We start from the raw sequence: 24903 nt of genomic DNA on the forward strand, positions 1-24903 counted from the left end.
AGAGAACAGAAGGGTAGGATCGAAAAACTAGCTCTTTCTTAAGTCGTCTTGGCGGAATCAGTGTTGGCAGTGAGTAGTTAAAAGAGCGAATGAGGTATGGCCTGAAAGTTTGATGACAGCATATTTCCTAGAGGTTAGAAAGTGTTTATTTTAACCCTGTTTTTGAGTGGTGAAGACTACTTGGGTCATATTGTACATCTTGTTATTGTCCTTATTGCTGAGCCACTGAAACCTGGAATCTGGCTCATAAAGTATGATATCAGTTTCCTTTTCTTGGTGGAGTTGGTGTGTGTGGTCTTTCATCTTTTAGGAACTATATAATTCTAATAATTCCTAGTTTCAGATGGGTAAGGAGAGTTCTAAACAATGCCTGCAGTACAGTTTCGGGGGTTCATAAACATGTGCCTACGCATAGAAGTGCCTTCTTGTGTCTGCCTTGGTGATCGCCGCATATAGGGAGTATTTACATGGTGGGTGACTGGGCTCAGGAGCCAGCCTCTCCCAGTTCACATCCTGAATTGCCACTAGATAGCTCCGCAGCCTTGGGTAAGTTACTTAACCTCTTTGTGATGGTTTCTTTGTAAAATGGGAACAGTGAAACATCTGCCATTGAGTGGTTGGGAGGATTAAATGTGTTAATGCTCAGAAAGTACTTAGAGCTCAGAGTAAGTGCTCCATGAATGCTGGCTGTTCTTTAAATCTCCATAGGTAATGCCTTTTGTTTAGAAGCCTACTTCTTTCTTTGCTTAGGTTACCATTTGTGTGGGGGGAGATGTTCTTTCTGGAACTATGTCTTCTTGTCACATGATTATGTGCAGTGTGCGCCTTATTAATACTCTGTCAGCATTTGAGGTTGGAACATAAGTGTGGCCATACCCTGTGGAATCCAGCCAGAGAGAACTAAGCACCGTAGCAACTGTTGCTATTTGTGTCCTGAGCAGCAGCTGCCCGGGACAGATTTATTTTTTAATCCTGATCTCACTGATAGCCTGGGACGTGGTCTTGGCCTTAGAGAAGTGGATTGGTTGAGATGCATGGTCTTTGAGGAGATTTCATGACCACATGTTTTAAAGATCCTATTCCATGTGAAATATGAAGTGCTAAAGCTTCATGAGGGTGAGGGAGGAAGGGAAGCCAGGCCCCAGCTTTCAGTCAGTCCCTGCAGTATGTGACTGGATTAATCACACTACAGATCACTTCTAATATGGGCAACGAGACTTCGTACTTTTCAGTCAAAAGCAATTTTACTGTTTATGAGCTTCTGCAGATGATTTAGAGGTCTGTGATTCTAGTGTGTACACACATCCATGTATGTACACGTGTGTGTATATATATATATATATGTAATAACTTATCTATTAGTTATTATCAGCTGTGGACTTCAGAAATAAAAATAAAACTTTCCAATGAAGCATTCTTAAGTAGGTAAAAGGCGTTTGTTTCACATAGTGTTTGGATAAATTGAATAATTTTCTGATTTTTATTTCTGGTGTCTTGAAATATTTCTGGCCTTATGAAGTATCTTGAAATAGTAACATGGCCCATTTCTAAATTTGGTCTGCTAACTTACCTAAGATTCAGTCTCAAAGTATTTCCTGAGCACCTACTATGTACCAGGCTCTGTTGTAAATCCTGACAACATCTAGTGAATGTTGTTGGTCTCATTCTTTTCAAGTTCAATATATAGATCCTACCTATTAAAAATGTGATTGTTCTGGGGTTTTGGTTGCCCTGTTCAGATTCAGTGGTACAAAATTACTGATTTGGATGTTTTGAGCTTCCAACATAACATCATGTTGAATTAAAGAACATTTAACTGAGTGACTTATGAATCAAAACATTTTCATCCTTTAGGTATTATTAACCCAAAGAACCCAAAGGAAGCTCCAAAGTCCTTCAGCTTTGACTACTCCTACTGGTCTCACACCTCGGTGAGTGTTCTCACGGAACTGTGTAGTAGAACAGTGTGGGGTTTAAACATTTTGAAAGAGTCTGCCGGTCCACAAGGAAGGCGAAGATCACCAATATCTAGGGAAATGAAGAGTAGGACCCTTCACAGTATACCCTCACCGCAAAGGACCCCAAAATCTTGCTGGCTTCTAGGGATTGTTCCTAGAGTTTGCTTCTGCATCTCTTTGTTACGCTTTTTGTTTTTGTTCTTTTTTCCCCCTGTTTTGTGTTAGGAGATGTTTTAAACTATTGCAAAGCCTGATTGCCAAGGGAAAGGCCTGTGAAAGGGATTGGAAAACATTCATCACTGAAGGCTGTGTTTATTGTGAAAAATAGCCACACCTCGTAGAGCAAATTCAAAGAAATATTTTTATTGGTGGACTTGATCTTTGATCTTCCAGTCCTCTTTTCCACTTAGGAAAATTTTCTTGGAGCTCCCTATGAGTATAAGAGTGATACTTTCAAGGCTATAGAAATGTAATGAAACTACATTAATCACGTCAGATAATTTCATGTAGATATTTTTATGTATAGATGACCTGGATGTCTCTAATAGTGCATGTGTGTGTGTGTGTGTGTTTAATGAGAAAAATATATGTGGGGGGACTTAAATATTTAGTTGACTCTTCTGATTCTAAACACTTTTATTATAGAAGTTTTGAGTAAGCATAGGAAGGAGTATGAATAAAACACCACTTCTTTTTCCTTTTGATCTTTATAGCCGGAAGATCCCTGTTTTGCGTCTCAAAATCGGGTCTACAATGACATTGGAAAGGAGATGCTCTTACATGCCTTCGAGGGATATAATGTCTGTATTTTTGCCTACGGGCAGACTGGCGCTGGAAAGTCTTATACAATGATGGGTAAACAAGAAGAAAGCCAGGCTGGCATCATTCCACAGGTAAAAATAAAAAAGAAAACAATGAAAAACCTTTGTTCTTACGCTTAGTCCTCGGTTGCTTTCTCAGTTTTTTTTATTTAGCAAACATTTATTCAGGGACTACTGTATGTGAGGCACAAAGATAAAGTACCTATTCCTTTGCGTCAGAGGAGCTATCAGTGTGGTAGACAAGATTGATATGTATTCATGTTTGTCTTTAAAGGTGGGAAAATTGACCTTCTGTAACGGTTTTGCTATATATCCAATGTCATGTTATTTTACCTTCTGAACAATGTTACCAGCATCTTTAAAAAATGAGAGTGTGTACCAGTCTCTGTTCTGTATCCTGGGGACACCTAGGGATGTTGTTGATCTGATTTTTTCCCACAAGTTCATATATAGATCACCTTTTAACAATGCGATTATTTGGGTTTTTTTTTTTTTTGTCTTTTTGCTATTTCTTGGGCTACTCCCACAGCATATGGAGGTTCCCAGGCTAGGGGTCCAGTCGGAGCTGTAGCCCCCGGCCTATGCCAGAGCCACAGCAACACGGGATCCGAGCCGCGTCTGCAACCTACACCACAGCTCATGGCAACTCCAGATCCTTAACCCACTGAGCAAGGCCAGGGATTGAACCCGTAACCTCATGGTTCCTAGTCGGATTTGTTAACCACTGAGCCACGACGGGAACTCCTATTTTTGTTTTTTGAATGCCTTTCCTTTTATCTTATTAAATGAACGCTACCACTTTAAGCTTGAACAACCTGAGTTTTTTTGTTTGTTTGTTTGGTTGGTTTTTTTTAGGGCCTCCCTTGTGGTATATGGAAATGTCCGGGCTAGGAATTGAATTGGAGCTGCAGCTGCCGGCCTACACCACAGCCACAGCAACAGGGGATTTGAGCCACAGCAGCTCACGGCAACACTGGATCCTTAACCCACTGAGCAAGGCCAGGGATCAAACCCACCATCCTCATGGATGCTAGTCAGGTTCTTTACCACTGAACCATGATGGGAACTCCCAACCTGAGATTTTTTTAAAAGAGCGGTTAGTCTTTGTTTTGTTTGAGAATGGAGAAGAGTTGTGACTTAGTCACCTTTAAAAAGAGTGCCATTTTTTTTTTTTTTTTTTGCTTTTTAGGGCTGCATCCTCAGCATATGAAGGTTCCCAGGGTAGGGTTTGAATCGGAGCTATAGCTGCTGGCCTACACCACAGCCACAGCAATGCAGGATCTGAGCTGTAGTTGAGCTACACCATAACTCACAGCAATGCCAGATCCTTAACCCATTGGGTGATGCCAGGGATCGAACCCGCATCCTCATGGATCCTAGTCAGGTTCATTACCCACTGAGTCATGAGGGGAACTCCTAGAAGGAGTGTCTTTTGCCAATAATAGGAACACAGTTTGCTTTTATTAATGGATATTTGGGATTAATTTTAAAGTGTTCTTTTACTTTAGGCCTGGTGTGTGGCCATCGTTATATTCTGAAAATAAAATACCTAAGGGGGCAGTAGCTGCTATTTCAAATGGATTATTGGCTTATAATTTTTAATTCAGCTGTATAATTAAAATGCTTAATTATTAATAAAGATTAGGATATTTTCAGAAAAAAATTAAACGTACTGGCATATTTTTTTTCCTCTAAAAAGTACATGTCTGTATCAAGACATATTTGGAAGAGCTCCCACTGTGGCACAGCAGGATCAGTGGTGTCTTGGGAGCCACTGGGGCACAGGTTCAATCTCTGACCTGGCACAGTGGATTGGCGATACAGTGTTGCTGCAGCTACATCTTAGGTTGCCACTCTGGCTCTGATCTGTTTCCTGGCCAGGGAGCTCCATATGCCACGGGGTGGCCAAAAATGACCAAAAAAAAAAAAAAGATTTGGAAATTGTCCTTTGTTTAGTAATGGTAATAATTGTAATACTAATAAGAGAAAATATTATGTAATGCTCACCATGTGCCAGGACAGGTCTACATGCTTTACAAATATTAGCTCATCTCTTCTTCCTCATGTGCCCCTGAGAGGTAGGTGCTCTTCTAACTCTCATTTATACATGATGGGACTGAGGCACAGAGCAATCTTGTCACTTGCCCAAGTGAATGGAAGAGCCGGAATCCAAAAGTAGGCAAGGTAGTTCTGGAGTCTTTGCTTTTATTGCTGTGTAGTCATTTCTTTGGCAGTAAAATAGCTGTTTATAGATTATAGCAAGTAGTATTATTCATTTTATCCCATTAACCCCACTTAGTCTCTCCTTCTCTTTGCTTTAATTTGTTTGCTATTGTAAGTCTTTTATAGTTACATACCTCTTTTCTGGTAGGATTTTGGGATATTATATTTTAATGCCAACGTATGAATTTTTTAAAAGACTGGGATTATTTAGAAACTGCCACTTAAAATACATTCTAAATTCTATTTAGACTTCTAGAGAATCATGAAATATAGTTCATTTTAAGAATGCATGTTCATTGCGTTAATACTAGACATAGAGCAAATGAAAATTCAGTGGGTTTTTTATTAATTATTCTTATTAAAACAGCCCATATTTTTAAATAAACTCAAAGGATAGGGAGAGTGGAATTTTATAATTTTCCTGATTCAGAAAAATTAATGTTACTGTGTAATAGAGTGGAATTTTACTGTGTAATAGGGTTGGAATTTTAAGACAAAGATAAAGGGAAAATTTTTATAGAATCAAAATTATTCTTGAAAGTGCCTTCATTTACTTCCTTAAATGCTATGTTATCTCTCTATACATGTGTGTATGTATTTATTTATAATGTCTATACTAACTGACAACATGTAATAAAATATATGTATGAGTAATAAATGTACAAGGTATGGTTTAATAGTAGTTTTACTCCTACAGTTAGTCTTACTCCTCTAGTACTGATACTAGAGTCACAGTTAATTCTATAATAGTACGAAGAGTTGAAATTAGTGACATAAGTAATTCTTCCTCTTCCCCTAAATGTGGTTTCTTTCTAAGGAAACATTATTGAGATGATATTGGTGAGGGAGAGTTGAGATTAGATGAGAAGAATGTATTTAAAACTTTGTTTTATTTCATTCAAAGTATTTCCCTTTGATGTCGATAACATTAATACTTAAAGAAAGAGAAAAGGGATCTCATGAATTCCTTTAGCACTCGTGGGTACCTTAAGTACTGCTCTGGTTTATGCTCTTCATGCCTCTTTCTTCTGTTTCTACAGTTGTGTGAAGAACTATTTGAGAAAATCAATGACAACTGTAATGAAGAAATGTCTTATTCTGTAGAGGTAAGTATAATTGTGGGTTAAGAACAGAGTCCTCTTTACTCCATTCCCAAATGCTATTTTCATTTTGTTCTTGATGCATGTGAAAGTTCTTGGGCCAGGGATTGAACTCACATCATAACAGCAACCTGAACCACACTGACAGTGCCAGGTCTTTAACCTGCTGAACCACCAGGGAACTCCTCAAATACTAGTTTTAAATGGTTCCAAGTTATGACTGAGCTATAGATCACTACTAGTTCCCCAATTCTGTACTTTTTGGCTAGTTCTAAGTTTTGGCGCTCATGAATAATGTTGCAATTAAGTCCTTATTCATAAGTCTATGGATTTATTTTCTGTTATTTCCTTTGTATGTATTTTGGTTGTCAGAAAATACATTTGAATTGCCAAATGGCCTTTTAGAAAGAAACACTGACAGGTGCAGTGGGTTAAGGAGCTATTGTGGCTTGGTTTGCTGCTGTAGCACAGGTTTTGTTTTTTGGGTTTTTTTGGGTTTTTGTCTTTTTAGGGCTGCACCCACGGGATATGGAGGTTCCCAGGCTAGGGGTCCAGTCAGAGCTACAGCAGCTGGCCTACACCACAGCCATGGGAACATGGGATCTGATCCTTGCCTGCAACCTACACCACAGCTCACAGCAATGCCAGATCCTTAACCCACTGAATGAGGCCAGGGATCGAACCCGCAACCTCATGGATCCTAGTCAAATTCCTTTCTGCTGCGCCACAACTTCCTATAGCACAGGTTTAATCCCTGGCCCAAGAACTTCTGCATGTCATTGCATGAAAGAAAGGCTGTACCAATTTTCAATTCCATCAGGAGGGTGTAAGCCACCAACTGTGCCTTTGTTGACTTTTTTTTTTTTTTGCTTTTTAGGGCTGCACTTGGAGACATAATGGAAGTTCCCAGGCTAGGGGTCGAATCAGAGCTGCATCTGCCAGCCTACACCACAGACAGCAACATAGGATCCAAGCCATCGATGTATACTGCCGTTCATGGCAACGCTGGATCCTCAACCCACTGAGCAAGGCCAGGGATCAAACCTGTGTCTTCATGGATATTAGTCGGGTTCCTTACTGCTGAGCCACAACGGGAACTCCTATCAACCTTTAGCTTGTTTTTTAATTTTTGCAAATTCAGTAAGGGAAAATTCCTCACTCTTATTTAAATTAGAATTTCTTTGATTATTAGCGTGGTTAAACAGCTTGTTAATTATACATATGCTTATTTATATTTGGGGATTGTAATGTTTTCTTACAGATTTGTGTGAACACTTCCCCCTTTAATTTTATTAATAATGATTTTTGACAGGCATAGGTTTTTAAAATATTACATAGTTAAATCTCTTCTCCCCTTTCTGGTTGTTTTCTAATCTTGGAAAGTTATTCTCTATTCTATTACATATACCCTAGCTCTTTTGAGAAGAGTTCTATAGAATTATATGTGTTCATTTCATAAACATTTCCTATTTTCTGTACAAATGCTTTATGAAGCTTTTGTTTTATATTTCCCCATTTTTGGTATTCAATTTCGTAGTAACAAATTATTAAGCATTCTGTTAATAATAACCTGTTGTTTAGAGAAATTAGTCGATTTTTTAAGCGAATTCTAGATTTTAAAAAAATGTGTATTTTGTAATTTTCCATAGGACTTAAATGATTGCTAGTTGACCCGTTTAGCTGCTTTTTTTTCTTTATGTTATAATGGGTTCTATAAATTTTAAAGATTTCTGCCTTGTGACTGTCATGCACCAAAAGGAGAATGTGCTGCTCAAAAAATATTTTGTTAAAATGAATTCTCTAAATAGCCTGTTTCATCCTGTAACTTTTTTTTTTTTCCCCATCAGGGAAATCCTTAACTATTCTTCTCTGAATATTAAATGTATAGCAGATGAAATTCAGTGTATCTTTATTAATCATTCATATTAAAATATCACACTTTTTTTTTAATCGTCTTTTCTAGGGTTGCACCTGTGGCCTATGGCGGTTCCCAGGCTAGGGGTCTAATAGGAGCTGTAGCTGCTGGTCTTTGCCAGAGCCACAGCAATGCAGGATCCAGGCCACATCTGCAACCTACATCCTTAAGCCACTGAGCAAGGGCAGGGATCGAACCCGCAACCTCATGGTTCCTAGTCGGATTCGTTAACCACTGAGCCACGACAGGAACTCCTATCACACATTTTAAATAAATTTAAAGGATAGGGAGAGTGACAATGTGATTGAAGTTTTTGAACTTGTAAGTAATAAAAGAAGATGCCATTTTCTTTCCTATTGGATTTTACAGGTTTATTTGGAGTACAGGGTGGAACCTAGCTGATACTTTGTTGTTACTACATTTATGGGCCCTCTGTCTTCTCTCGGGGATTTATTCCACGCCAGTCATACTGGCTTTTTTTTTTTTCCTGTTTCTTGAACACACCAGGAACATTCCTACCTCAGGGCCTTTACATTTTACTTTTACTTTGGCCTGGCATTTTCTTTCCGTAAATATCTTTGTGACTAAGTTTTCACCTCTAAGTCTTTTACTGAAATCATACCCTCTCATGAGACCTGCCATGACCACTTTGTTTAATTCTGATTCTGCAGCTTGACCGTTTCCCCAGCTCTCCTGATCTCTCTTTCCCTGTTCTTCCCCTCCCCATAGTACTTATCATTTCTAACCTACTTATAATACTTTAATTATTTTTATGTTTGCTGTTTATTTTCAGTATCCTTTGTTAGAATCATAAGCTTCTCTAGGGCAGGGATCTTTATATACTGATGTATGCCACGCGCCTAGAAATTGGCTTGGAAGATAATGGTGCTCAGTGAATTGAATTTGCCAGATGAGGTCTCTGATGATGGTTGGTTCTGAAATACTGATGGCTCCAGATGAATTTGCCTGTTAGAGAATAAGTAACAGAGCATATCAACCTTTACTCAGGTTATTTGGGTTCCCCTAGTGTCATACCTGTGTGAAAAGGGACAGCAAGTTTCCCAAGAAGATATAATATCTTCCTGGAATTCAGGATTGTATGTGTAAGTTTTAAGTACATGAGAATGATTAAAGGTACCATTTCAGATTCTCATGTAGGATGAACTGCTTTTTAAGAAGGAATGGGAGTTCCTATTGTGCCTCAGAGGGCTGAGGACCCAGTACTGTTTCTCTGAGGATGCAGGTTTAATCCCTGGCCTTGCTCAGTGAGCTGAGGATCTGGCATTGCCACAAACTGCGGCATAGCTTGCAGATGGGACTCAGATCTGGTGTTGCCATGGCTGTGGTGTAGGCCTCAGCTGCAGCTCCAGTTTGACCCCTGGCTTGGGAACTTCCATATGCCACAGGTACAGCCATAAAAAGAAAAAAATTTTTTTAAAGAAAAGAAAGAATGTTGTCCTTTTGTTTTAGTCTCATAATGGATCAATTACTTTACCTTTTGAGGGTTCTCAGTATTTTAAAAACTGATTTTAAAATACAGTATAAATATAGTCACATCAAAGACTGAGTGGGGAAAAAAAAGGCAGTAGAAATGGAGATATGGTTCTATTTCAGATACTTCAAAAATGTTTCTATAGAAATTTAAAGTGGAAAAATGCTTAAGTTATATTGTATGCTTGAATATCTTGGTGAAAGAAAAGTGCTTTATTCCTAGGGGAGCATTGTAGTGAGGCTTACTTTGGTGAATTTTTCCCACTTCAGAGCTTTGGTTGCCTAGAAGTCCTTCAAAGTCAGACTCTTGTGTGAAGCACATTTGACTGATGTTGGGAAACCTTCATGTTGTTTGTTGCTTTCCCATGAGGAAGAAACATTGCTCTGACCAGGGTAATATCTGCAAGACTAGGGTATGGCCTTCCTGTGGGCAGACCTCTCTTGGAACCCTGTTGGTTTTTTGGTGAGCATGGGATTGGAAAGGAGTTGATTAGACAAATGTTCATTTGCTTCAGAAGGAGAAATTACAACCTAACACCTCCATGTCCATGATAGGAATGGTCCTGCTGATGGGACAAGTGCCTGAGGTTTCCCCTTTCCCCATGAGACTTGGATAGGTCCTGCCACCAAGTCAGCTCCCATGCAGCCCAACCCTTCCCCTCCTGATAGATATATTTTTGGTCTCAGCAGAGCCAAAGTGTGAGAGTTGCTGGTCTCTTGTCTTTCCTGCTTTGGAATATTGATGCTGTTGCTTGCTTTTAACACTAATAGAAATCTTTGGGGTTTTTTTTTTGTATTTTTTGGGCCACACCCACAGCCAATGGAGGGTCACAGGCTAGGGATCCAGTCAGAGCTGTAGCCGCTGGCCTATGCCAGAGCCATGGCAACGCGGGATCTGAGCCATGTCTATGACCTATACCACAGCTCACGGCAACACCAGATCCTTAACCTACTGAGTGAGGCCAGGGATCAAACCCAAGTCCTCGTGGATGCTTATCGGGTTTGCTAACTGCTGAGCCACAACGGCAATGCCAACTAATAGAAATCTTGTTTCCAAGCTTTTGGAGTAATCTTTTTTTTTTTTTCTGTCTTTTTCTTTTTTTTTTTGCTATTTCATGGGCCACTCCCTCGGCATATGGTGGTTCCCAGGCTAGGGATCCAATCGAAGCTGTAGCCACCAGCCTACGCCAGAGCCACAGCAACTCGGGATCTGAGCCGCGTCTGCAACCTACACCACAGCTCACAGCAACGCCAGATCGTTAACCCACCGAGCAAGGGCAGGGACCGAACCTGCAACCTCATGGTTCCTAGTCGGATTCGTTAACCACTGCGCCACGACGGGAACTCCCTTTTGGAGTAATCTTACTTGCAATCCCTAATTATGGACAACAGCATTCATTAAAAAAAAACCAAACAAACAACTAATAACCGATAAGTGGCTACTAAAAATATCTTTCTGCCTAAGTAGCAACTACGGTATGCTGAGAGAGTCTGTTTGCCCCCTTGTCCTTCTTGAGAAAGTCAGAAGGCTGGTTCTGACCTACTCAGGGTATCTGTGCTACTGGTAATAGAATGGAAGGGTCTGAAACTACCGCCTTTCACCTTGTAAAGGTTGCTGATCTCTACTTGCCTTTTTTTTTTCTTTTTAAGGCTGCACCTATAGCCTATGGAATTTCCCAGGCCAGTCGTCAAATTGGAGCTGTAGCTGCGAGTCTGTACCACAGCCACAGTTAACTGCAAACCAGGCTGGAGCTGGTGGCAACACTGGATCCTTAACCCACCAAGCAAGGCCAGAGATCGATCCTGCATCCTCACAGACACTATGTCGGATTCTTAACCTGCTGAACCACAACAAGAACTCCTAATTGTAGAGCTTTTAATTAAAAAAATTAAAAGATGAAAAGATTTCAAAATCTTTTTAATGTTTAAGATTTCTTTTTCTAAGTCCTAAATTACTTTAAAAATATGTTCCTAGGTGAGCTACATGGAAATTTACTGTGAAAGAGTACGAGACTTGCTAAATCCCAAAAATAAGGGCAACTTGCGTGTGCGTGAACATCCACTTCTTGGCCCATATGTGGAGGATCTGTCAAAGTTGGCAGTCACTTCCTACACAGACATTGCTGACCTCATGGATGCTGGGAACAAAGCCAGGTATGGTGGGAAACAGAGGAATGGCTGAAATCTTTGGTACATTTTGAGGCCCTTTGCTCCTGCTTAAGGATTTGAGACCACATTTATAGCTATGAAAGTTAACTGTGGAGTCCTGACCCTTTGGCTATGCTGGAGAAGCAGGGGCTTTAGCATATTTGGTATTCTTCTCATCCAAACATTGAATTGCTGAAACATTTTAGAACTTTGGTTAAGTTTTACTACTAGGTTTTGATCAAGTTGTGCTGAAATGTTGGTTATCCCATGCCTGTGGTAGTAACTGATTCTGGAATAAATGAGCACCTAATGAAAAATAAAAATTAAATGCCTCAGTGATTACTAAAGGTATAGCTGGAGTAGGAAAAATGATTCTGATGGGGTGCCTTTGGAGTTGGAGGGTAACGCAAATAAGGTATATTGAGAGCACTTTTGTGAAAGTGACAATCTTTTCATCTGAATAAGTTTAAAGCTGTCGCTTATGATTGTTATGCTTATGATTTGGAGGCTACTGTCCTTTTAATGTTCATCTAAGAACTCCATTGTCACATGGTCACCTTTGTTTTTTTTAGGACAGTGGCAGCCACCAACATGAATGAAACAAGCAGCCGTTCCCACGCTGTGTTTACCATTGTTTTTACCCAGAAGAAACTTGATAATGAGACCAACCTTTCCACTGAGAAGGTAGGAAAATTTCAGTGTCTGGGCTGGAGTTGTGTGGAATGAGGATCTTCAGAAGTCTCTTTTGCTACCTTCTGCATTTTGTGGAAGGGAAGAATGTTGCCCTTTTACTTTATGGAAAGTATTTTATACTTTCTGCTTGTTGTTTTTTGGGTTTTTTTGTTTGTTTGTTTGTTTTTGCTTTTTAGGGCCGAACCTGAGGCATATGGAGGCTCCCAGGATAGGGGTCTAATTGGAGCTGCCGGCCTACACCACAGCCACAGCCACAGCCACACCAGATCCATGTTGCACCTGCGACCTATACCACAGCTGACTGCAACGGCTGATCCTTAACCCACTGAGCAAGGCCAGGGATCAAACCCACAACTTCATGGTTCCTAGTTGGGTTGTCTCTGCTGTGCCATGATGGGAACTCCTCTGCTTGTTTTTATTCCACTCTAAACCAGTTTTGAATCTGGGTTCTTAAGTGAAATTGCAAGACAGAAAATAGGGTTAAGGAGTTCCCTGGTAGCTAGTGAGTAAAGGATCCATTGTTGTCATTGCTGTGGCTCTGGTTCTAGCTATAGCATGAGTTCCATCCCTGGCCCCAAAAGTTCCACATGCCATGGGCGAACCTAAAAAGAAGAAAAGAAAGTAGGGTTAAGAAAAAGCAATACAAGACTTTTTTGAGTCTCAAATACTCTGTGCAAGAGAGTTAAGCACAGAGAAAATCCTTTTCTTCTTGACTGGAACCTCTTAATTATTTCATTAACTTCTCTGCTATGTATGTTTTACTTTTTTGAGCTCTGATAATGTTAATGTGGAATTAAACTGAGCAAGCAAGTGGACAAGATGTTTTATTCTTGGGGGAAAAAAACTGCACAGCATTTCTGATGTTCTTCAAATACCTGGGTTTGTTAATTTTTCCTTTTCTACAGTGGTTGGCTAAATATATTAGACTTTGGAGTTCCCCTTGTGGTGCAGTGGGAACGAATCCAACTAGGAATCATGAGGTTGAGGGTTCAGTCCCTGGCCTCGCTCAGTGGGTTGAGGATCCGGTGTTGCCGTGAGCTGTGGTATAGGTCACAGACGAGGCTCAGATCCTGTGTTGCTGTGGCATAGGCCAACAGCTGTAGCTCCAATTAGATCCCTAGCCTGGGAACCTCCATATGCCTTGAGTGCAGCCCTAAAAACCAAAAAAAAAAAAAGTGTGTGTGTGTGTGTGTGTGTGTGTGTGTGTGTGTATAGTAGACTTTGAAATTGAACCGCTTGCTTTAGATCTTGGCTCTGCCATTTTTCAACTAATATTGGGCAAGTTACTTAAACTTTTGTGCCTCGGTTTCTCTAACCTCATATAACTGGTAAAGAGGAACAAGTATTAATATAAGTTAAGTAGATATATTAGTGCCTGACATAGAATAAATTTATTGTTACTACTATTAATAAGTTTATATTGATTTCTATTCTGTCTATATTCCTGAGTAGCAGCAGCTAGATTTCTAAATCTGAAGTTAGATTTATTGTGTTGGCTGTTAAAAAGATCTTTAGGGCTGCACTCATGGTGTCTGGATGTTCCTAGGCTAGGTGTCAAATTGGAGCTGTAGCCCCTGGCCTACGCCACAGCCACAGCAACACAGGATCTGAGCTGCATCTGCATCCTACCCCATAGCTCACGGCAACGTCAGATCCTTAACTCACTGAGTGAGGCCAGGGATCAAACCTGCATCCTCATGGATCCTAGTCAGGTTCATTAACCACTGAGCTATGAAGGGAACTCCCGCCTTTTCCATCTTAACTAAAAATAAGCAGTTATCACGCACGGTGACCATAATTTTTGCCACCTGAAGTGCAAGAGAAAAACTAGCATGTATTTCTTCTCCCTTCACAATTTCATGAGTAGAAAATTCGTTGTTACAGTAGACATTAGCAACCTTAGAATACGATTTTTTTTCTTCCCTTAAGTCAAAAGCTTTCATCTTTTCACTTAAAGGAAATAGTTTATCTAAGGTGTCTCTGGCATATCTGAATTACCAGCATTACTGTTCTAGTACTTTGGGGCCATTATTAAGTAAAATAATGTGATACCACAGCAGTTTACCTGGTAACTGAGATGGCTACCAAGTGACTAATGCATGGGATAGGCTGGACACAGGGATGATCACGTTCTGGGCATGACGGGACCGGGCGGGGTGAGATTTCATCATGCTACTAGAATGACGCACTTTAAACTTACGAATTATTTCTTGAATTTTCTCTCTATTGTTTTCTGACTGCGGTTGACCGTAGGTAGCAGAAGCTGTGGAAAGTGAAACTGTGGCTAAGGGAGGACTACTGTGTACTTGTAAAACCAATACCACGATTCGGATAATGTGAATTTCCATTACTCCCAAAGTTGCTTTATGCCCTTTTGTACTCTCCTCTACCCTCAGGCAGTCCCTGGTTTGCTTTCTGTCACTATAGATCAGTTTAGACTTTACAGGATTTTTGTTTAAATAGAATTATGTAGTGTATACTATTTTCTGCCTGGCTTCTTTCACTTAGCATAATGATTTTGAGATTCATCTATGTTGTGTGTATCATTAGTTCATTCATTTTTATTGCTGATTAGTATTCATTGTGTAGATATGTCACAGTTCACGCATTAATTCATCTGTTGATAGGCATTTAAATTGTTCCCAGTTTCTGATCATCACAAATGAAGATGCCATGAACATTTGTGTACAGGTCTTTGTGTGGATACTTGTGTTTGGTTTTGCTGGTAAATACCTAGGAGTAGGATGGTTTAGTCTTAAAGTAGGTGTAGGTTTAGCTTCTTAAGGATTAGTAGTGTATGAGAGTTCTAGTTGCTAGAAGCTTCATTTTTTTTTTCTTTCTTTATAAGGCCACATCTGTGGCATATGGAAGTTCCTACACTAGGGGTCAAATCAGATCTGTAGCTGCTGGCCTGCACCACAGCCATAGCAGTGGGGATCCAAGCTGTGTCTGTGAACTATACCACAGCTCACTGTGACACCTGATCCTTAACCCACTAAGTGAGGCCAGGGATCAAACCTACATCCTCATGGATACTAGTCGAGTTCTTAAACCACTGAGCCACAAAAGAACTAGAAGCTTCATTTTTAACATGTCATTTAATGGGTTAATGAGTTTTATGTCTTTTTATGACATTTTAAAATATGTTTATCTTTAAATTATCTATTTTATTAATTATATTTTTTTTTTGCCACACTTGTGGCATGTGCAAGTTCTCAGGCCAGGGGTCAGACCTGTGCCAAAGCAGCAACCCAGGCTGCTGCAGTGACAATCCTAGATCCTTAACCCACTATACCACAAGGGAGCTCCTAAAATAACTTGGTTTTTTGTTTTTGTTTATTTTGTTTTTTTGCCTTTCTTAGGGCCGCTCCCGAGGCATATGGAGGTTCCCAGTCTGAGAGTCTAATAGGAGCTGTAGCTGCTGGCCTACACCAGAGCCATAACAACGCCAGATCCGAGCCCCATCTACAACCTATACCACAGCTCATGGCAACACTGGGTCCTTAACCCACTGAGCAAGGTCAGGGATAGAACCCTCAACCTCATGGTTCTTAGTCGGATTCACTAACCACTGAGCCATGACACGAATTCCTAAAATAACTTCTTTTTTTTTTTTTTTTGTCTTTTGTTGTTGTTGTTGTTGCTATTTCTTGGGCCGCTCTCGCGGCATATGGAGGTTCCCAGGCTAGGGGTTGAATCGGAGATGTAGCCACCGGCCTACGCCAGAGCCACAGCAACGTGGGATCCGAGCCGTGTCTGCAACCTACACCACAGCTCACGGCAACGCCGGATCGTTAACCCACTGAGCAAGGGCAGGGACCGAACCCGCAACCTCATGGTTCCTAGTCGGATTTGTTAACCACTGCGCCACGACGGGAACTCCTTTTTTTTTTTGTCTTTTGTCTTTTTTTGTTGTTGTTGTTGTTAAAATAACTTCTTTTAAAGCAAGATAATTGCTGTAAACTTTTTTTGCATGCTCTTTAAATTGACTACAGTCTGTCTTCTTAAGCCACATACAAGGGGCTTAATTAATATTTTTAGTGTTCTCAATGCCTTAATCTTTGAATTTCTTGCCTCTAAGTATTTTCTACTTCTACCTTGCTTATTTGTTAATTTCCCCAATGTTATTGCTCTTTACCAGGTCAGTAAAATCAGCTTGGTGGATCTTGCCGGAAGTGAACGGGCTGATTCAACTGGCGCCAAAGGGACTCGATTAAAGGTATTTATTTTACCAAATAAATAGCCTAGTCAGTAAATGTTCTATAACACAGGTCAGCAGACTATGGCCTATTGGCCAAATCCGATCCACTGCCCATTTTTGTAAATACAACTTACTGGGACACAGCTGCCTCTGTGCATTGTCTGTGGCCATGTTCATGCTATAGTGATAGAGTTAAGAAGTTATAGCAGGGACCACATGACCCACAAAACTTTTCACCAAAAAGTTGTGCTAACTTCTGATCTGTAATTTCAATGAAAAGGTATGTGATAATAGTTAAGGAGGACTTCTGCTCAAGGTGAAAATAGAATTGTATTTTGAGAAACAGTCAGAATTTGGTTAGATGTAAGTTCAGGGACAGTAATGGGAAAAGGATACACAAGATCCAGATGTGGGAAAGAACTTGGACTTCTCTAGAGACATGCTTAACTGGAGGAGAAACTTCATGTCAGTGAGTTGTGGGGGAAAGGCTGCATCTGTAAGTTTTTGGAGGACAGACATCTTGATGATACTTTAGGACTGTGAGTTAGGTAGGTGGTCCTGGTATGTCAAGAAGTGGAGAGAAGGAAAGATTGAGAGTTAAGGAGTTCCCATCGTGGCTCAGTGGAAATGAATCTGACTAGCATCCATGAGTACACAGGTTCAATCTGGGGCCTTGATCAGTGAGTTAAGGATCTGGCATTGCCGTGAGCTGTGGTATGGGTCACAGATGCAGCTCGGATCTGATGTTGCTGTGGTGTAGGCCAGAGGCTGTAGCTCCATTTGGACCCCTAGCCTGGGAACCTCCGTATGCCATGGGTGTGGCCCTAAAAAGCAAAAAAAAGAAATACATAAGTAGAATTAAAGGAGGTTTTTAGTGTTTGTGATTATAAAAAAACAAATAATGCTAGCATATGGCTAATTGTATTTTATGTAGTATATGTGATGTGATCATAGTAGAAATTCTTTGTCATAATCCTTTTATGTTTGGTATTGATTTCAGGAAGGAGCAAATATTAATAAGTCCCTTACGACTCTGGGTAAAGTCATTTCAGCCCTGGCAGAGGTGGTAAGTATTATTCTTCAGTGTAAGGGAAAAATTCGTCAGTTCAGAAAATGTACTAGATGATATTTTATGATTGTTTAATGAAGGCTCTCCTTTTCTGGTCCTTTTATATAATCTTGCTTGTGCCCTTTTAGAGGTTTCCAGATAAGATACTAGGTATATCACACTTGTACTGAAAGTAAAAGTGATTAAGGAAAATAAAAGTAAATGTAGGCCTGTAAAAGCTAGAATTAGAACTAGGTCTTTGCAGAAACCTGAAGTTTTGACCATTTGAGCCTTATTTTGTATCTCTCATAAAAACCAAGGATATTTATTGCATATTCTTTTTTATGTGATTTTTTTTCTACATAGGATACTGTACCTTTTAGAATATTTTGAACAGTTTGCCTTGGTGAATGCAGTTGATTTTGTGGGTCAATAATATATTTTTTAAATAGTTTTATTTTTTCTTATACCTTAGCAATGGGACACTAAAGCTGAAACCATTTTTATATAAGGGGCTTCATTATTTAGGTTAGAAGCTAAGGGACTACTGTTGTCTGTTCTAATTTAATTTATTCCTGCTTTGAATCCCTACAAAGAATTGAATGTTTTCTTGCTTGTCTCTAAGAAGTCATATTTAATTTATGACTTAAAATTTAAACAAAATATTTTCTATTTGGAGGCTTATCCTGTGTTTTCATTCTCTTAAATGCTTTCACATCTGCAGGATAACTGCACCAGCAAGGTATGGTGAAGTTTGGCAGAAATGAAGTAGCTATAGAATCAATTGTGATGATTTTAAATCCTCAGCTGGATGTATGGAGGCATAAGTAGGAATGGAACCTTCCAAAAACTTCCTGCTATTTGTTTTCTAGCTCTGGAATTTAGAATTGCTTTTTAGGGTGACCTATGAATTGTGAGACTGCACACCCAGAGTGATTTAAGGAACACCGTGTGTGCTTTGGAGAATGAATAAGGGAACAAGAAACAAACTTGAGGAAGCTTGCACATTGTGTTATCTTATGCTGCTTCTCCTAGTGATCTGTAGGATTGCTGCTTGAAGAAGTCTCCTGTGAACCTCTTGAAGAGCAGTAAAAGATACTTCTTTTCTTTTTTTTTTTTTCAGGGCTGCACCCACAGCATTTGGAGGTTCCCAGGCTAGGGGTTAAATTGGGGCTACAGTTGCCCACCCACACTACAGCCACAGCAGTTATCAGATCCAAGCCATGTCTGTGACCTACACCAGAGCGCACAGCAACACTGGATCCTTAACCCACTGAGTGAGGCCAGGGATTGAACCCACAACCTCATGGTTCATAGTCGGATTCGTTTTTGCTGCGCCATGACTGGAATTCCTAAAAGATATTTCTTAAGGGTACCATTCTAAAACATAGCTGGTTTCTTCAAATTATTGGTATATTTTTCTTAAACCTCTTGTATTATCTTGTTTCCCCCCATGAAAATTCATGGATTATTTAAATCATCGAAATTTTTTTTCTACTCTTTGGTTATACATAAAGTACAGGCTCTGAAATTAAGTTAAGCTGCATCTAGAAAACATTATTTGCTTCCTTATTAATCCAGAGACAATAGATTTTTCTTTTATACTTCTAAAGAGAGATTCCAGAATGTATGGTGTTCCCATTGTGCATAGGAAGTTAAGAACCTGACTGATATCCATGAGGATGTGGGTTCGATCCCTGGCCTTGCTCATTGGGTTAAGGATCTGGTGTTGCCATGAGCTGTGGTATAGGTTGCAGACACAGCTTGGATCCTGTATTGCTGTGGCTGTGGCTTAGGCTGACAGCTGCAGCTCTGATTTGACCCCTTGCCTAGGAACTTCCATATGCCACGGGTGTGGCCCTAAAAAGCAAAAAAAAGTATTACTGCTCTTTTGTATAAATAATAGAGCATTTAATAGATTGTTCTGAATCACAAGAGTAACATTGGCGATAGAGGTAGTATCTGCATTGAAAAAAATTTTTTTTAGGGCCACACCCGCAGCATATGGAAGTTCCCAGGTTAGGGGTCCGATTGGAGCTGTAACTTCTGGCCTATACCACAGCCACAGCAATGTAGGATCCGAGCCTCGTCTTTGACCTACACTGCAGCTCATGGCAACGCCGTATCTAACCCACTGAGCAAGGCCAGGGATTGATCCCAGGTCCTAATGGATACTAGTTGGAGTCATTTCCACTGCCCCACAATGGGAACTCTGGAATTTTTTTTTCTTTTTTTTTTTTTTCTTTTTTGTCCTTTTAGGGCCACTCCCAAGGCATATGGAGCTTCCCAGGATAGGGGTCTAATCGGAGTTGTTGCTGCTGGCCTACACCAGAGCCACAGCAACTCCAGATCCAAGCTGTGTCAGCAACCTACACCACAGCTCACGGCAACACTGGCTCCTTAACCCACCGAGTGAGGCCAGGGATCGAACCTGCAACCTCATGGTTCCTAGTCGGATTCATTTCTGCTGCATCACGACGGGAACTCCTGAAATGTTTTTAAATATATGAATTTGTTAAATAAAATAGAAGTTCCTGTCGTGGCTCAGCAGTTGACAAACCTTACTAGTATCCATGAGGACACAGGTTTGATCTCTGGCCTCACTCGGTGGGTTTAGGATCCGGTGTTGCTGTGGCTGTGCTATAGGCCAGCAGCTGTAGCTCCAATTGAACCCCTAGCCTGGGAACTTCCATATGCCACAAGTGCAGCCCTAAAAATAAAATAAATAAATAAAATAAAAAGTAATGTAAAGCAAAACGAATCATAGAATAAAAAAATGTGGATGTTCTGTACTTCTACAGAAACATTAATAAAAAATAGTGCTCTTTTTGTTGTTGTTGTTCTGTTCATTGGAAAAAGCCACCTTAGATTAAAACATCTCTTCTATTTGACATTTTATAAGTATGGACATTCTTCAAATATCTAATCTTGATCCCAGAACTATGAAGATTTAAAATTTAGTGATAATTCTAATTTACCCTGTCCATCTGCTCATCTATTAATATCCATATCAACCATAAGAAAAGTATACAAAGTATTTATGTATTTCCCACATTACTCTGTGCAACAAAATTTTGCAAATGATTTCTTTTTTTTGGCCGCCCCTCAGCATATAGAGTTCCTGGGCCAGAGACTAGATCTAAGCCGCAGTTGTGACCTACTCCACAGCTTGCAGCAATGTTGGATCCTTAACCCACTGTGCTGGGCCAGGGATCGACTTCGTTTCCTAGTGCTGCAGAGATGCTGCCGATCCCCTTGCACCACAGTGGGAACTGCTGCAAATGATTATTATTTTTTTTTTTTTGGTCTTTTTCCAATTTCTTGGGTCGCTGCTGCCGCATATGGAGATTCCCAGCCTAGGGGTCCAGTCGGAGCTGTAGCCACCGGCCTACACCAGAGCCACAGCAATGCGGGATCCAAGCTGCATCTGCGACCTACCCCACAGCTCACAGCAACATCAGACCCTTAACCCACTGAGCAAGGGCAGGGACCGAACCCGCAACCTCATGGTTTGTAGTCAGATTCGTTAACCACTGCACCATGACGGGAACTCCCGCAAATGATTTTTTTAATAATCATTCTTATAAAACCCTGTTTAAAACTTTGTGTCATAAACTATAACAGATCAGAAATAAATTTTAGTTTTTATGTAATAAGCATGAATTTTTGATGACTTAAGATGTATTGTTATTTCCACTTGTAGAAATAGGATTATTACTATCTATTAATAATGTTTCTTTTTAGAGAGGTTAATAATTTAAGTAAAGCTTCTTATGTAACTATTGAAACACATTTTAAAAAAATGTGAATATGAGGACAGTTGAGATTATTCGTATGAAAGCAAATATAGGAGAAATGGCTAAAATTTTGGAGTATTTTCAAATGAAAGAGATTGAAGTTCTGTTTATGCTTCTTCATTTAGTTACTCCTTAATTGAGCCTAATTGACAGAACTGAAAATAGCAAATTTTATAAATTGACACTGCTTATTTTTACAGTACTGTTGGAGGTCACTCTAACTGGCACACTTTAAACCTTGCAGTGTTTTGAGTGCTAATCATAGACACAGCTGCGTGTTTAGGTACATCGGGGAACTGGAAAAGGATAAGCTGCGGTTTCTGGCCTCAGGAATTTTATGGTGGCATGAAAGTCCCACTCAGCTGTGAATGATGAGAGGGTTAATTGTGGCTAGAAGTCTATGTAATTAAAAATAGAACCTGCTGTGGGAAATGACTTTCTAATTGGTGGAACGTGGTCTGTGGGTGGAGTGGGATGAGATGTAGGGAACATTTTTGATGGGATGGAGTTCAAGTGCCAATTAGCCTATTTCCTTTCCTCTTTAACAAACCAGAGGTCAGCTCCTTAGTACTCTTTTCTGAATACCTATGCTTTAGCAAGAAGTAAATCATCCTTCGTTTAACTTAATCATAGATATTATCAAAAATGGATTACAAAACTGCCTATTACTGAGAAGATGTTTATCACTGAACCCTGGCTTTGCCCTTAGTAGCTTCTTAAATTATCATGACACAGTAGTCAGCACATATTGGAGTAGCTATTTACATTAAGTCTTTGTATTGTTTCTCACTTTCAGAGGATATAATTTTCTCCATTTCAGTACTGGTTTTGCCTTGGTGTTTTTTGCTTTATCCTGTGATAATGAAAGGGCCACAGAGGGAGTAGTAGGAATAAACTCTTAATAAATATAGAAAATTTATCTTGCAGTCTTTATGAAATTCCCGATTAGCAGATTATATCACTTTCTTAGACCTTTTCACTTAGAGTCCTAATTCTAATGATTGGATTCATTTTGGACATAATTTCCTTTTAAAGAAACTAAATGTGTATTACTATTAAAGAGTTACTAGATATGCAGTAAGCCACTTGATGACTTGGCGGTTGGCCAAGTAAATTCATTAACTCAATAAATTACTCCTACATATCCAATCTGGAGTGCACAGGATTTACTTTGCCCTTCTGTAAAAGTAAAAATTATTGGAGTTCCCGTCGTGGCGCAGTGGTTAACGAATCTGACTAGGAACCATGAGGTTGCGGGTTCGGTCCCTGCCCTTGCTCAGTGGGTTAATGATCCGGCGTTGCCGTGAGCTGTGGTGTAGGTTGCAGACGCGGCTCAGATCCCGCGTTGCTGTGGCTCTGGCGTAGGCCGGTGGCTACAGCTCCAATTCAACCCCTAGCCTGGGAACCTCCATATGCTGCGGGAGCAGCCCAAGAAATAGCAACAACAACAACAACAAAAAATTATTGTTTGAGGATTGGGTATTAGATTATATTAAGGAATTATTTGTTTGTTTGTTTGTTTTTAGGGCCGCATCTGTGGCATATGGAGGTTCCCAGGCTAGGGGTCTAATCAGAGCTGTGGCCCAACCCACTGAGCAAGGCCAGGGATTGAACCTCTAACCTCATGGTTCCTAGTCAGATTTGCTTCCACTGCACCTCGACCGGAACTCCAGGAATGATTGTTAAATTTTAAGTCTGAGAATGATCTTATAGTTAGTTAGGTTTTTTTAAAAAAACAAAACACAATAGTGTCCTTCTCTGTTAGAGATATGTTCCTGAAGTGTTTATAGGTGAAATGTTGGGTTTGCCCCACATAAGCTATAAAAGACAGAATATTGGATAATAGTATTGTGTTAAATTTTCTGGGTTTGATTATTGAACTGTGACTGTGTAAGATAATGTCCCTGTCTGCTGAAGTGTTCAGGGATAAAAGGGGATGGAGTTTGTAGTTTCCTCCAAAAGGGTTCAGGGAAAAAGTGTAGTAAAGTGTTTGAGGGATCATTGAGACATTGTACAATATTGATACGGGTGGAGCTGCGTGATGGATTCGTGGTAGCTTGTTATACTAGTCTCTAAACTGCTGTGTGTATGTTGTAAATTTTTTGAAATAAAGTATAAAAGTAAAAAGTAAACAGTATAAAAAAGTAAAAGTAAACAAAATAAAATATAAAAGTAATTAAAATATAAAAGTAAACACCGTAGGTATTGTGAAGAACTGAAGCTGCTGAGTGTTAAATTTCAACAGTGATGAGGTCTTACTGTAATTTAATTTACTTGGGGATTTTAGACTGGCTTGCCTTTCATGTGAATTATTCTTCTCTAACAACAGTAAGGGAGGCTCAGACCATTTCTTTCTGTTTAACAGAGTAAGAAGAAGAAGAAAACTGATTTTATTCCCTACAGAGATTCTGTACTTACTTGGCTCCTTCGAGAAAATCTAGGTAAGTTCATCACTGGTGTGTAATCATCATTTTAAAGCTGTGTACTGATTATCTTCCGTGGTTAATTGTCCTGTATGTCTATTTTCGAGAAGAATAATCTCTAGATGTCCATGTTGCTAACTTGAGTGCTCTTTCCCTTTTTTCATTTTTATTCTTGATTTAAGCTGGTTGGCTTTGCTCACCTTTGTTTTATTTTTGTTTTTTTCTACCAGCTTTGTTGAGATATAGTTGACATGCAGCACTGTGTAAATTTAAGGTGTATAGCATAATGATTTGACTTACATACACCATGACATTATTATCACAAGTTTAGTAAATAGTCATCCTCTCATACAGATAAAAAAAATTAAAGAGAAGGAAAACATTTTTTTCTTATGACGAGAACTCTTGGGATTTTTTCTCTTAACAACTTTCATAGATAACATACTGCAGTGCTAAATAATTATATTCTGTTGTGTATTACATGCCTAGTACTTATAACTGGACGTTTGTACCTTTGGACCACCTTTATCTAATCTCCCCTCTGCCCCACCCCCATCTCTGATAACCACAAATCTGATCTATTTTGCTATGAATTTCTTTGTTTATGAAGTATAGTTGACCTACAATACTGTGTTAGTTCCTCTTAAACAACATGGTGACTTGGTATTTCTGTACATTTCAAACTGATCACCATGATAAGTCTAATCACAGTATATTACCATACAAAGATATTATGTCATTATTGACTGTATTTCCCACACTGTATGTAACAATTTATATCTATGGGTATATATTCCCTGCAGTGTGCAACAGCTTGATATGGGATCTCAGTTCCCAGACCAGGGATTAAATCTGGGCTGCAGCAGTGAAAGCACCAATCCTAGCCACTAGGCCACCAGGGAACTCCCTATATGGATTATTTTAAGTTACTAATCTCTTAAATTCAAATGCATTTTAACAACCTAACTTTTTTATTCTCCCCATTCATGTTTAATATTTTTGATGTCATATTTTACATTTTTTGTTTTGTGTTATCTCTTAACTATTTATTGAGAATATAGGTGATATTTCTACTTTTGTCTGTT

At 39.6% G+C, this 24903-nt stretch overlaps 1 protein-coding gene across 8 annotated transcripts in view; it reads left to right on the top strand.

The window, feature by feature from the left end:
- Positions 1-24903, top strand: part of KIF1B (kinesin family member 1B) — a 167999-nt gene that overhangs the window by 39190 nt on the left and 103906 nt on the right. For 7 of the 8 annotated variants that reach the window (XM_047791712.1, XM_047791713.1, XM_047791716.1 and 4 more), the window contains exons 3-10: positions 1855-1931; positions 2672-2851; positions 6043-6108; positions 11484-11662; positions 12229-12340; positions 16491-16568; positions 17551-17616; positions 23761-23836. In XM_047791712.1, the coding sequence (XP_047647668.1) occupies positions 1855-1931; positions 2672-2851; positions 6043-6108; positions 11484-11662; positions 12229-12340; positions 16491-16568; positions 17551-17616; positions 23761-23836 (834 nt within the window). The remainder of the gene's footprint in view (positions 1-1854; positions 1932-2671; positions 2852-6042; positions 6109-11483; positions 11663-12228; positions 12341-16490; positions 16569-17550; positions 17617-23760; positions 23837-24903) is intronic. The other variant, XM_047791715.1, reaches the window with a different exon arrangement.

Source organism: Phacochoerus africanus, chromosome 8, assembly GCF_016906955.1.
Source record: "Phacochoerus africanus isolate WHEZ1 chromosome 8, ROS_Pafr_v1, whole genome shotgun sequence".
Lineage (NCBI taxonomy): Eukaryota > Metazoa > Chordata > Mammalia > Artiodactyla > Suidae > Phacochoerus > Phacochoerus africanus.